Consider the following 14335-nt stretch of genomic DNA (forward strand, 5'->3'; position numbering starts at 1 on the left):
AAAGTGATAACGTTTGTAACTTTAGGCACCGAGATGAGTCAAAAAATACTTTACACTTATTCTTGAAATAGGTATAGTTTGGACACTTATTTTATATATATATCTCATCAAACCTTTCTATTTGGTTAATACAACGGGATATTTTATACGTAGGGGATCATATCATAGAGAAACTGGATAGATTGAATATGCTGAAAGCGAATACTTATTTATCGGTGAACAAAGATAGTTGCTTCTAGTGGCTGATGTAAGAGGAATTCAGAGTGGGCATCCAAATTTTTTATGTTAGTTATTCATTTTGATGTTAGTACACACCCTAGAATTTTAATTGCATCTAACCCATGGGAAAAAAATTATTATTAACATATTTGTACTCAGTCTCAAAAGTATTTTTGGATCCTTCATTGTTTGCTTCCTTGACATTATTGATAAAACGTGACATATAATTAATAGTCGTTTGTACTTATCAAATCAAATTTTGCAGGATGAATCTGTTGAAAAAAGAAAAGACATTTGATTCTTTGTGGACGAAATTAGATCAACTTTACATAAAGAAAACGCTAACTAACAAATTGCATCTAAAGCAAAGTCTACATTCACATAAGTTGATAGAAAACTTGACTCTTGAAGATCACGCAATTGTCTTTAAGAAAAATATCTCAAATTAGGGATTAAGAAGGTGAAATATGACCAAAAAGACTTAGAATCGATTATGTTATGTTCTTTTCCTCCTTATCGTCCTTCAGAAATATCGTTTCGTACGACTGTAAAACTCTTATTATTGGTGAAGTATACGATTTTATATACTTGTATGATAAGAAAAATCACATTATAGTTGGATTTGAGTCTCAAGTAGAAGGTTTCATTTCTCATGGAACGGCTGACAATAATCTTAGAAAGAAAGAACAAAGATTTGACAGTAAAAATAAGGAAAGATCTAAATAATAAATAGAGGTAAAACTAATAATATTTAAAAAAAAATGGGCACATTAAGTTTGAGCGTTACAAGCTATAAAGATTAATTTAATCATGTGATATTATACTTTAAATAAATAGAGATTTTAAATTCATTGAGTGATTTAGTGATAAAATATATTGTTCTTTTTAGAAGATTCGAGTTCGAGTATATATGTAAATATGTTATCAACAAGCTAAAAATATTCTTAACATAGGCCATCTTACGGTTACCTTACAATTTAAAGTAGTTTTTTTAATTTTTAAATATATTACGTGTAAATTTCTAATTGTTCAAAGGATCTCATCAAATTTCATCACAAAAATGGACAAACCTTTAACGTAAAGAAAATTAAATGTATAAAAAAATTATCACAAAATAATATATGTTCTAAATAATCTCAACCATATAATAATGAACGCTCAATCATTTTGTTACAGTCGCTGATGCTCGTATACATGACCTCTAAGAACAACAACGAATCCTTTAACCACAGTGGTAATTTTAATGTTCTCTCCTTAGAACTCCACACCTTTACAAGCAAATTAGCATATAGTATCCAAAGTTTGTTTAAAATCTCATAAAACTGGGAAAAAAACAAAAATAAGTTACAAAAATAATACAAATAAGAGAAGGTTCGGAAGATTCTTCATAGTATTGCTTCTCTCTCTCGGCCTTTTTGGCATTGCGTTTCTACATCGAAATTCAGCAGCAAATATTAGAGGAATACAAAAACAACACACTCATGCATACATGCGATGCACATGTTAAACACCTGAACTTGTACTCTAACAAATTAGATTACATGCAGGAGTTAAAACAAAGAAAACTACTGATCCCTTCTAATCGAAAATGATCAACGGAATGCGATTAATGTTACAAGAACACTCCTTTCGATGCATGCCTCATGCAAAAAGTTTCAACCATATCCATAGCCAGATGTAATCTAGAACCTATTACACAAGGGCATAATGATAAAAAAAATTACCCTAACGTTTGATTAAATAGTTATTTTGGCCTCTATTCTATTTTTTGAAACATTTTGGCCCCCAACATTTCATTTTGAGGCAAAGAAATCCCTCCGTGGATGAAAATTGTTAGTCAAAAAAAAGGCAACACTCCAAAATAGGGGTCTTTCTCCCCTTAAATGAGATGTTGGGGGCCAAAATGCTCAAAAAATAATGAATAAGGACTAAAGTGACTTTTTACTCAAACATTAAGGGTCTTTTTGACATTATGCCTAACGCCAGTGTTATTTAATCAAAGATTAGGGGCATTTTTTGACATTATGCCTAACGCCGGTGTCTAGCAAGTAATGTTGTCAGAAAGAATATGAACAACTGCCGATCAATTTCCACTTCTGGTTATGTATCAGATAATGAAACACAACAAATGCAAAAAAACTGCAATCAACTTGCATTTGTGGCTATGAAAGAGAGCTAATTTAACAATAAATGTGAGCTTTAAAAAATTTCATGCAGTCGGTGCAGTAAGTACCATGTAAGCCTCATGATTGGTAACTATCCTTTCGGCTACGCAACTTGTGGTTAAACTTTTAGGGCTTTCGAGAAAACGAAAAATATCCATTCTCTTCGGAACTGAATAAGGATCAGTTTCACCCTGCATGAAGCAAAATCAGCAATTCCCCTAAATCCATTGACACAAGGGGTCATGATAATCCAAGTGAGGTCTGTAAACTTACAGGCAACAAAGTGTTACTCTCAGCAACTGTCCCATGCACAACAATAGAAATGTTGAAGGTTGTAATCTGTTCAATTAAAGAAATAACCTCATAAGTCATGACAGCTATCCAATTTTAAAGATTGAGAAACCAAGTTGCAGCAGTAGCAGTGGCATGTTTTTGTGCCACTAAGCTAAACTGATATTATTACAAAGAAACAGATATATAATCAAAGGGAAATACATTCGTATGCACGGATTAATTTATATATACTTATAGGCATATAAATATAAAATTTTATAAAAAAAATCACACCATGTCCTTCGTAATCTCCCAAGGTGCACCAATGATAACTTCATCAACAAAACGGCAAGCTAGCACACTAAGACTGCGCTCGTAAACGTGCATAACTGGGTAGGGCATCCCCCTGTGCTCTCTGCATGCAAGGTAGACTCGTAAGTCATTTCTTATAAACGCTTTACAAGAGCAGGTAAATATACAAGATTGCATCTAAAGTTAGCTCTCAACCTTCTAAACTCAAATGTTCCAACAAAACTTAACAGGTATTAATTGAGATAAAAGATAAACCAAACGTAATATTAATAAAGTACCTCACAATGTGGTCAGTATGGATACCAACAAGCAAAAAGTCTCCAAGCTGTTTTGCCTTCTTTAGGATCTAAGTAAACATAAGAGATGGCTTAGGGGTATGGACAGACATTAGTTGCAAAAGCTTCATTGTTCTAGATAAACAAGTACCATGGAGCACAGATCAGTGGTTTTAGTTGATTCTTTTTAGCTCTTCAAGTTTATGACAGTACGTACACTCTCTCATATCTCTCACACAAACCCTCACCCAAAAGAAGATAATAAAAACAATAAAAAAGGGTTACTTCAATAAAAAAGCATTTGCAAGGAAATTTGAAGATTTGAGAAAAAAACAAGGTTGTGGAAGCGGGAAATTGAGTTCCCATCTTCGCAAGAGGTAGTCGAACCATTTCAATGACAATTTTTTCATGTGTATCTTGGAATTCAGGGGCCTCGTAAGGAAAGAGAAGGTAAGGGCAGTGAGGAGCTTGATTTTAAGGAGAAAACCAGTTATTGTGTTTCTGCAGAAGACAAAATTGGAGTCTGTGAATCAGGCGTTACTGAGGAAGTTAGGCGGGAGGAAATTAAAAGGGTTGATCTCGCCTCCTTCAGAAGGGACAGCTGGTGGTTTAATTAGTATCTGGGATGAAGATTGGTTCGAGATAGAGCATCAGTTTATCTTCAGAAGGTTCGTAGAAGTGAAGGGCAAAGTTAAGGATAATGGAGAGGAATGTTGTTTGGTCAACGTGTATGGTCCGACAGTTGAATAAGAAAAGGAGAGTTTTTTTTTTAGGAACTTCTAATTTTCTTATAACAGATGGAATGTCCTTTATGTGTGGGGGGACTTTAAGGCATATTTGTCCCCGGGGGAGAAGCAAGGAAAATCACATAATATTCATTCTATGAGATTGTTAGGTGAATTTGTTTTTCAGGCTAAGCTAACAAATCTTCCTTTATCCAGAGGGAATTTTATGTGGTGCAACAATAGGGATTTCCCCGCTTTTGTCAAACTCGATCGGTTCTTAGTGAATTAAAGATTCTTGAGTATTTATCCAGATGTTGTTCAGACTCTTCTCCCAAAATCGTTATCAGGTCATAATACGATACTACTTGAAAGGAGTGCGGTCAATTGGGGTCCGAAACCGTTCAGACTTTTTAATTATCTGATGGAAGAACAGAGATTTCAAGAAATGATGGAATCATCTTTGGAAGAGATGAAAAAAGATAAGAGGAGGAGAGGAATTGCAAAAATGTTGAACGAATCGAAGAGAGTAATAAGAAGTTGGACGAATAATAGACACCTCTTGATGCCGAGAAGGATTTTAGAGCTAGAGAAGGCTATTTTTGAAATCGAGGCAGATATACAATAGGGGTTAAATTCAATGTCGTGGGATGATATTGTGAAGGAAAAGAGGGAGTTGTGGGATTTGTACAAAAAAGAGGAATTAATCTGGTTCCAAAAATCTCACCAGAAATGGATCTCAGACGGGTATCGAAATTCCAGATATTTTCATCAGTGTGCAGCGAATAGGGGGAGGGTAAATACTCTGAAGGCACTGAAAGTTAATGGTGTATGGGTTTCAGACCCTGATCAGATTAAATTGAGTGTTTTTAGTTTTTTCAAGGAGGCCTATAATAGGAAACCAACTGTGGGATTGGATAAAGTGGACCTTGAGTTTGCCAGATTATCGGAAGCGTAAAGTTCGATGTTGGAAAGGATGTTTGCGGAGGAAATTTGGGAAGCAATTGCATCCTTGGATAGCAACAAGGCGTCGGGACCGGATGGTTTAAATTTGGGTTTTTTAAAGAGATTTTGGTCGGTTTTGAAGGATGAGATATGAATGTTTTTCTAGGACTTTTATTCAGGGAAGAGGTGGGATAAAGAAGTGAATCATTCATTTATTTCATTGATACCCAAAAAATTGAATCCACAGAGTTTGTAAGATAATCGGCCTATTAGTTTAGTTGGCGCTCTTTACAAAATTTTGTTGAAGGTGCTCTCACGAAGACTGAGGACTTGCATAGATTCTCTTATAGGTCCGACTCAATTTGCTTTTGTACCAGGGAGGCAGATTCTGGATTGCTCCTTTATAACAAATGAAGGGATTGATTTTTGGAGAAGAAAAGTGTTGAAAGGTGTTGCTTTTAAAGAGGATTTCAAAAGAGCTTACGATTCAATAAATTGGTCGATTTTGTTGAAGGTGATGGAATACATGGGGTTTGGGGAGCGATGGCGTTCTTGGATTTTAAAGTGTTTATCTTTACCTTCAATCTCCATATTGGTTAACGGATCCCCGACTGAAAATTTAAGATGTCTAGGGGGTTACGCCAAGGGTGTCTGTTATCACTGTTGTTGCTTAATTTAGTGGGTGAGATGTTAAGTTTGATGCTGACTAAGGCGGTGAAGATGGGTCTCTTCAGTGGGTTTAAGATCGGCAATACGGATATGGCATTACCGCTGTCTCATTTGCAGTTCGCCGATAATCTGTTAATTTTCTGTGGTGCTTCAGAAGGGCAACTGAAGAATGTGAAGAGTATTGACCATTTTTGAATTGTGTTCGGAGCTTCAACTAAATTTGTCTAAGAGCAGAATTTTTGGTATTAATGTTCATGAATCATGCATCAAAGCGTGGGCAGTCTCGATTGGATGCTCGGTTGGATTCTTTCCAACAGAATACCTTGGCCTTCCCCTTAGTTCGACGAAAAATTCGATTACGTTGTGGGATCCAATAATCCAGAGATGTTACCAGAAATTGGCGGGTTGGAAAGCAAATACTTTCTCAGGCAGGGAAAGCAGTGTTGGTGAAGTCGGTTTTAAGCGTTTTGCCAATTTATTTTATGTCTTTGTTTAGAATGCCGAATAAGATTCTGAGGAAACTGAATTCTATTATGGAAACTTCTTATGGGTGGTTCATCTAAAAAAAAATTGTATCCATTGGGTGATTTGGCAGACTATGTGCAGACCTAAAGGTCAAGGGGGACCTGGGTATAATTGATCTAAACTCTATGAATAGGGCTCTTCTGGGAAAATAGGCATGGAAGTTTGCTACGGAAAAAGAGTCTTGGTGAAAGAAATTGGTGTGTTGTATGTATAATTTGGATAATAGATCAAGTTTGATGGACAACCGGTTATCCTACAAGTCATCTTGGATTTGGAGAGGAGTGGTTAATAACCACTGGGCGAATGATGCTTTCGATCATTGTTTTAGGAATCATTTTCAATTACGAGTTGGAAAGGGGAATGATTTCATGTTTTGGTCTGATAGGTGGATTTGCAATGTCTCGCTTAGATTGAAATTTTCGAGATTGTTCTCCCTTTCCGTTAATAAAGAGGGTAAAATATTCGAGTTTGGTTTTTATAATGCAGGATATTGGTGTTGGGATATACAATTTTGAAGAATTTCTTTGGATTGGGAAGTAGAGCAGTGGGTGGAACTACTATCGTTTTTAAGCAACGCGAGTATTCGGAATGATGCGAATGATCAATGTGTATGGACGGGGAATGGGGAAGGCGTTTATTCGGTAAAATCATGTGTTAAATTACTGTCAGAAGGGTCTGTTGAAGATCTGATTTGGTCGAAGATGGTTTGGATCGGTTATGCCACCCCAAGAGTGGAGGCGTTTATGTGGCAGGTTTTGCATCAAAAATTGGCTATTAAATCTGAACTTTTAAAGCGTGGTGTTACTGGGATAGAGAACATTTTATGCCCGCTATGTGGTTTGCATCAAGAGACGGTTTCTCACCTATTTTTTTCGTGTTCTATTGCGTGGGGCCTTTGGGGGTGTTTCTTAAGATTGTGGAACACATCCATGGTCCTTCCAGAGCATCCTAATGTCTTCTTATCGTCTTGGGAAAACCTTGCTCCAAAGTCTATAATGTGGAATTTTATTCCGGGAGCTGTAATGTGGTCAATTTGGAAGTGTCAAAACCATGTGATTTTCGAGAAGGGAAACATTGATCTTAAGTATTTGTTATTTTCATCTAGTTATAGAGTGGCGGCGTGGTTTTTGGCGAAATTTCCTCATTTTCCACTTCTTTTTGACTGCCTTGTTGGTGACTCGAAGCTGGCTGATTCAAGTAACCCATCCATGAAGATTAATCTTTCACCGGTCTTGTGGAGTCCCCCTCCCATGGGTTTCTTTAAAATTAATGTGGATGGGGCAGTAAAAAGAGACTGGGAAAGCAGCGGTATTGGGGGAATACTAAGAAATGAAGAGAGCAAGGTTTTGGGCTCATTTTCGGCTTCAGCCGGTCCAGGTCCCCCTATTTTAGCTGAATTGAAGGCCATCCAAGCTGGTTTAGTTTTGTTTGTGGATTCAGAGTGGTGTGGCAAGGGTCGGCTAATGTAGAGACTGACTCAGCAAATGCAGTAAATTGGATTAAGAATCCAGAAGTGTGTCCTACCGTATTTTCACAGCTAGTTAAGGAAATTGTCGGTGTTGTTTTCAAGCATAGTGTTATTATAAGGTTTGTAAAAAGGTCGGTGAATTGGGAGGCAGGCAGCTTGGCTTAGACGGGTATAGGGTAGTAGTTCAGTATTGTGTGGTTGTAGAGAGTTGGGGGTGTTTGTAATAGCCGACTGTCGTATGAAGTGTAATTTATTTTTGGAATAACATTTGAGGCACTCTTTTCCTCCTTCTAATATCCGCTGATGTATTTTTGTACAACAGTGGTTATGAAGGGGTTTTTAACGAGGCCTCATTTCTTTATCCAAAAAAAAAAACTCATTCTCATCATTTCAGTCCTCATTCCTTACTCCGAACCTTTTTTTCCATTTCCAAAGACTAATTGTGTATTTCTAGCAGTTACCTCCAAGATTTTGTTCCAGATTCTATTTGCTTCATTAATCCTCAAGAGAATCACAACGCTTCATAGGACTTTCCAAGATTTATGGTCCATCACTTACATAGGACCTGGCCAATGTCGGTAGTTTAAGTTCCTTCACAAGCTTTCTTAGCACTAAACGCTGGTATTAATTAACCAATGAGTATATGAGCACATTTTCCGATCCCATTACGAATTTAAACATCAGCTAATTGAGGAGGAAGCACTACATCAATTTCCTATTAAGGCAATAGCCTTTAAAAATGAGGATCATTAACCTTTTCGCTGAAGTGTCAATCAGAAGATATCTCCATCCAGATTACCATGTTATTGATTGGGAAAAGGTTCTTAATACAAAGTATTATTCAATGTTAAGACAATGCATATCAGTTTGGATTTATTAGTTGCTTGATAGATATGATGAAGAATACCACATCTTCTTTTTCAAAAAAAAAAAATAGAGACAGAGAGAATACTACATTTAAAAAAAAAATGGGCTTTCTAATAGTAATCTGCCATTTGATCGTATGTGTTAACATTCCTTTTGAATTTTACCTACCTTAAATCTTACATATATAAAACTACTTCACTCAACGTTGGTGGACCACTAAACCAAAAGAATGAAGTACATAATTTAGCAGAAGCAAGATCTCCTTCAGTATCTGATGTAAAATTGTATACTTAGTGAAGTAATTTAGAATTTCTGGCATTTTAATTAGTAATTATTTCCTCCATGGGTCCCTCCAACTTAAATGTCTTTGAATATCTCAAAAGTGCCAACCTAAATTATTAAATAGTTTAAGCTCCATTAACAACCAGCTGCTGAACAGAACTTCGCTTGCCACTCTAATTTAAATTCTGATAAAAAAAAAAGGATCCTCATTACAGGATAGGCATCTGTTAATTTAGTTATCATCAAGATTAAAGTTTCAATCGGGTTTTTATATCGTCACCATAGAGCAATAACATCAGCTAGATACTCAGTTCATATATGCAGACATTGGTATCTAAGCCAATTAAGAATATGCTATGCTCAAAATTTGCAACAACGTGTATTAAAAGAGGCTACAATGAGACTTGTCTCTTTATGAATGCTTATGGTGAGGTTGGAATAAAAAAATGTGGATCTAACTAAGAGCAATCACCAAATTTATGCTATCATAATAACATAAGAAAAAAGAAAATTGGAAGTGTCAAAAGGAATACCTCCACGTGCCCAGCATGAAAGAGATCAAATGCCCCGTCAATGTATACAACGCGAGCATTTGGTCCAGGTCCCTGAGAAAAAACTGAATGACTGAGATGGAAAGAGATCCACGTATCCACACAAACAAACACTACAAATAAAGGGAGAAAGAAAGCAAAAGAAAGGGAACGCACCACCTCCATCCATAACCCTCCCCCCCCCCCCCAACCAAACCCACCCACACACACATCTGATAAAGAAGAAAATAGCTCTTGAACTTTTTTCAAAAAGGTTTATTTTAGGCAGCCATTGTGCAAGGGAATTCACTTAACACGGAAATTTAGGCCATTCGAAGCAATATTGTTATCAGTGAGATGAAAAAGAACTAGAAAAGAGAGAAAATGCACCAGACCGTTGATCCCTATTATACTTCAAAGTCTCTCCAACGGATTGCTTTAAATTAACTTCCCAAAAATCATCTTTCATGCAAAAGATTTACCTAAGCATTTTATCCGGACTTTTACATTCATGATGCTACAGAACAATTCTTCAATAAAACATATGCAAGGGGATTATAAGCCAGAGGGCAGTTAACCAGTTTGGTCATAAGAAGAAAATATGGTAAACGGGTAGTTCAGACAGCCTCATTTGAAGAGAAATGATGAAAAATATCGATTTCTTGTTATTGCAACTTCCAAAGGAGATAAAGAATTAACACTTCGTATGCATTTACAAAAATTAACTTGGAAAATCTAGTATAACTTGGCAAGCCTAGTATAACTTGGCAAGCCTAGTATAACTTTTGTAATAGGATCGCCAAGCACTTTGGAGGTTTTGAGGCTATAACTCTTTCTTGGTAACAAATTTTAAATATCGCACTCTTTATTCCATGTTCACGCTACCTAAAATTATAAATTCAAATCAAGATCAATATCAATGAGCTATTCTTGAAGAAACTTCAGGAGGATCCTTGATACGAAACTTAGTTTCTCTTATTTTTTTATCCCACCAAAAGATAGCCGAATCCGAAAGGAATTTTTCACAAGGCATTGGTCATCATTTTCTCTCACCAAGCGTATAATTATAAAATAGGAGAAAAATTGCCTGTATTGGAAACACACCACTCAACATTTTCAAATGGTAGACATCTTTCATTCTTTCTCCTTTTCAGGCTGACAAATAGAGAAACCAAATCTGACCTTGCCATTTGAAAATTGAACAATCCGCTGAGATGTTAGTAGGAATTGGGAAATCTGACCCCTTTGTGACCGATGTCTTTCACCTAAATCTCCATTTGAAAGTGTGCTAGTGGTATGTCCACCTTCTTCAGTATCCTTTAGAGAAGAAAGTATTCTTCCTGCGTACATATAATTAGCGAAATAATTAGAAATGATTGAAATTTACAGAAGCTAGTAAAAGAGAAGGGTTCCGACTTCCAACAAATGGAATCTTAAACACATATCAAGAGAATTTTTATTACCAACAATATCAGTGCTGGAGACACCTTCAGTGCGCTTAATCTGCTTGTAGCGGCCAGCTTTCTTTGCCAAGGCATAAGCATCAGATCCATCCGGGAGGAGGCAAGGATCATCACCATGTATTATATAGTCAATCTTATGCTCGTTGAACAAACTGTTCATGAATTGTTCAGTAATTGCATAAGGAGCATTTGCTATTACTTGATCCACCCACTTTAATCCACTGACAAGTGCCAGCCTGGAGAGAACATCAATGAGACCCACAGAACCATACATTATTAATCACAAAAATCCCACTGACAGCATCGAGTTGACAAACAAACCATCAAGGGGGAGACCAGCACAAATATGAATTAAGTTGAAAGTTAAGAATTTTATCGCACGATATATACTAATTTCAATACAGCTTAATAGTTAAAAGAAAAGATAATCCCTCACAATTTAGTGTATCAAGCCTTCTAGCCTGCATGCTCTTGAAAATGAAACAGTTGCACCAGATAACTAGCCTCTGCAATCCATGTTGTTCATTAACTGATGTAACATGCATAACAAAGTTCGATTTAAAGGATCTATATCTGTCACTATTTATTTATTTGGCTTTTTAATTCTCATACTTTCACATTTAGACGAAGACACACATGCATGCAAACATACGTGCGCATATTTGTATAAAGTCATTTTCCTCACTATTATCTTTCAACAAATATATTCTTTCATATATGAGGACATCAGAGTCCTCTGAGCTCTACTTGTCTTCAGAACTTCTATTAATAATCCAAGATATTGTGAATGCTACCCATGTGATTGAACTTAAACACAGTTAAAGAAGATTCAAAACAGAGCAGTGGCTACACGTATAGAACACAAATAGAACAAGGCATAAATGAAGTACATAAAATCAAATCAGAATATCAAATGAAAAAACAGAGTCGCATTAGTACCTCTCGTCCATGGGCAGAACAGGAGGGCCTTTATTAGCAATAATCTCCTCATCACTTACAACACCTACCACCAACTCATCTCCCAAAGCCTTTGCTTGCCTCAACGCGTTAGCATGGCCATAATGCATGAGATCAAAACAGCCATCCATGTAAACCCGAATGTGCTTCTTCTCACACTTGTTCTTGTGGAAGACCCCTGAATCTGACCAAACATATGACAATGGGAAAAGTCCAATTCCTCCGAAATAAGTGGTGGACAAACCAAGCAAGGCAGCCGTTAGCATTAAGCCACTGAACAGACGTGGGCAGTAATACAACACATCCCAAACCCAATTGTGGCTCTCGTATTCCATTGCCATTCTCTCTTCAAATCCCAGTTAAGAAAACACGAAACCTAAAACACATCAATAACAAATTAAGAAGAGAAATGTAAGATTTACAACAAAAGACTAACTTTACACGAAAATTTAGCCATTCTCTCTTCAAATCCCAGTTAAGAAAACACGAAACCTAAAACACATCAATAACAAAGTAAGAAGATAAATGTAAGATTTACAACAAAAGACTAACTTTACACGAAAATTTATATAAAAAGGCAATTATATAAATTCAAAGAGAATCTGAAACTTGACGAATACGCAAATTTCTTATTTTTTGTGCCCCGGGTCTTGTATATTAAAATTTAGAGTAAAGTACACAAATGGTCCCTCGACTAAAGGGCACTACTTTATTGAATCATTCGACTATTAAAAGTTACAAAATAGTCCCCGATTATAGGGTGTTACCCTGTTGAACCCCTCGACTATTGAAAGTTATAAAATGATTATCCGACTATTCATATATTTCAAAATCGTCATTTTTCGTTAAAAATTTAATGGTCATTTGTGTTAGACATTATCTTGCTAACTAAAATATGATAAAATCTGATCCCAAAATCTCAAACGACTATACAATTCAAATGGTCATGAGATCAGATTTTATTATATCAAAGTCAACAAGTTTACGTCTAGCTCAGACAGCCGTTAATTTTTTATCGAAAAATAATAAGTTTTTTGGAACAGATGAATAGTCGGTTGACTATTTTGTAACTTTCAATAGTCGAGGGACTCAACAAAGTAGCACCTTGTAGTCATAGGATCATTTTGTAACTTTTAATAGTTAGAAGACTCAACATAACAACACTCTATAGTTGGTTGGAAAACATTTATTTACTTTACCCTAACATCTAGATACATGCAAAAGCGAACAATTCAGAAATATGAATAAAAAAAAGACTTAATTCAAAAATAAGTGCATAAAGAATATCTTAAAAAACGTTTTAGTGCCTAAAGAATTTTTCGTTAAAATTATATGTCTAAAGTTTTCTTCGTTATATTTTTAGGTGTTTATCGTTAAACAAAACTCGTTAAGTGATACATGTCACGTCAAGATTTTTAAAAAAATAATATATTATTTAAAAATATGGACGGAAACTTATTTTTTTACGAAAAATTCTTTAGACACGAAAAATTAATTTTAGGTTCAGTTGACGCGCTTATTTTTATATTAAGCCTAAAAAAATTAAAGCTGGATTTGTTAAGAACAATTCTTAAACTTGAATCTAACGCAGAATCCAGAAGCCATTTCATAAGAATTCTAGCTAAAATCGAGCAAATCTAATTGGGCTCGAGGACTACAACTCCTACGCGATGAATTTGTATGTGTAGATGTAAGATCGGATCTTTACCTTTTGCTTACTGTTGACTTTCTTTAATTCCGGCTTCGTGTCTCCTTTCTCCTCCTCGTTTTTTATTCTTTTCCTTTCACCAGATTCGTGAGAGGCAGCTGTCTTAACTCTCAACTCTATATAAACTGCATCTCCTCTCATTAACTTAAATAAATATGTCAGAAGTCCCTATCTATTTAACAATTTAATATTTAAGCTTCATATTTGAGTTTATTGACATTAAATCATGATTTATTTATAACTTGATGCTAAAAATGTATGTTTCGGGAGTATATATTGGTTGTAGGGATGGGCATGGGACCCAAATCCGACGGTTTTCGATTTGATTTGACTAGATTGAGTCTGTTTTTTTTAATTCGGGTTTAGGTTGGGTCGAGTTTGTAAAGGATGTGTTTGGGTCAGGTCGGGTTCAGATTTAGAGTGAAAAATACACAACCTAGAAAAAAATATAATTTTAAGTTATATATTTAGGGATAATTATAATAATATCATCTATACATTATTATTTTTAATTAAATCACTATTTTTATAAATAAAAATAATATTTGTTAGTAAATATATTATTTTCAGGTCGGGTCGGGTCGTGTTGGGATTTTATCTCAAAAATTCAGGTTGAGTTTAATCGAGTGGAGGATGTAAAATTTTTGGGTCGGATCGAGTCGAGTAGAGGATATAAAATTTTCGAATCGGATCAAATTGACCAAAACGGGTGCTGTGCCCATCCCTAGCTGGTTGTGGTTGATTTGGCTTTAATCCATATATGTTTGCATGTTGAAACGTGGTATTTTTTTTAAATAGAATTTGTAAGGATTAATACCAAAATAACTACCCAAACTATACTCATTTTCTCAAATAGATGCATAAACTAATTTTCGTCTCATCCAGGTGCTTAACGTTTTAAACATTATCCATTTAGGTGTCTGGGCCGGTAACAGTGTTAATTTCCCCGTTAAAT

General features: G+C 35.5%; 1 protein-coding gene across 1 annotated transcript; it reads right to left on the reverse strand.

Annotated features, from left to right (window-relative positions):
- Positions 1 to 1441: 1441 nt before the first annotated feature.
- LOC120212050 (ethanolamine-phosphate cytidylyltransferase-like) lies at positions 1442 to 13444 on the reverse strand. The gene is made up of 10 exons (XM_039210487.1): positions 13381 to 13444; positions 11655 to 12048; positions 10716 to 10951; positions 10435 to 10592; positions 9256 to 9327; positions 3248 to 3315; positions 2952 to 3072; positions 2658 to 2723; positions 2453 to 2575; positions 1442 to 1648 (listed from the first exon to the last, which is right to left on the reverse strand). Exons 2-10 carry the CDS (start codon positions 12011 to 12013, stop codon positions 1526 to 1528), a joined length of 1326 nt encoding a protein of 441 aa, XP_039066418.1. The 5' UTR covers positions 12014 to 12048; positions 13381 to 13444; the 3' UTR covers positions 1442 to 1525.
- Between the last annotated feature and the right edge of the window lie 891 nt (positions 13445 to 14335).

This window comes from Hibiscus syriacus, unplaced genomic scaffold (genome assembly GCF_006381635.1).
Source record: "Hibiscus syriacus cultivar Baekdansim isolate YM2019G1 unplaced genomic scaffold, ASM638163v2 tig00109991_pilon, whole genome shotgun sequence".
NCBI lineage: Eukaryota > Viridiplantae > Streptophyta > Magnoliopsida > Malvales > Malvaceae > Hibiscus > Hibiscus syriacus.

Excerpts from the sequence above, each read along its gene's own strand:
- LOC120212050 (XM_039210487.1), bottom strand. The coding sequence starts at position 12,013 with ATGGCAATGGAATACGAGAGCCACAATTGGGTTTGGGATGTGTTGTAT. Across the intron at positions 3,316-9,255 it reads TTCATGCTGGGCACGTGGAG|ATCCTAAAGAAGGCAAAACA; the intron begins GTATTCCTTTTG and ends ATGTTTACTTAG. Across the intron at positions 3,073-3,247 it reads CATACTGACCACATTGTGAG|AGAGCACAGGGGGATGCCCT; the intron begins GTACTTTATTAA and ends CCTTGCATGCAG.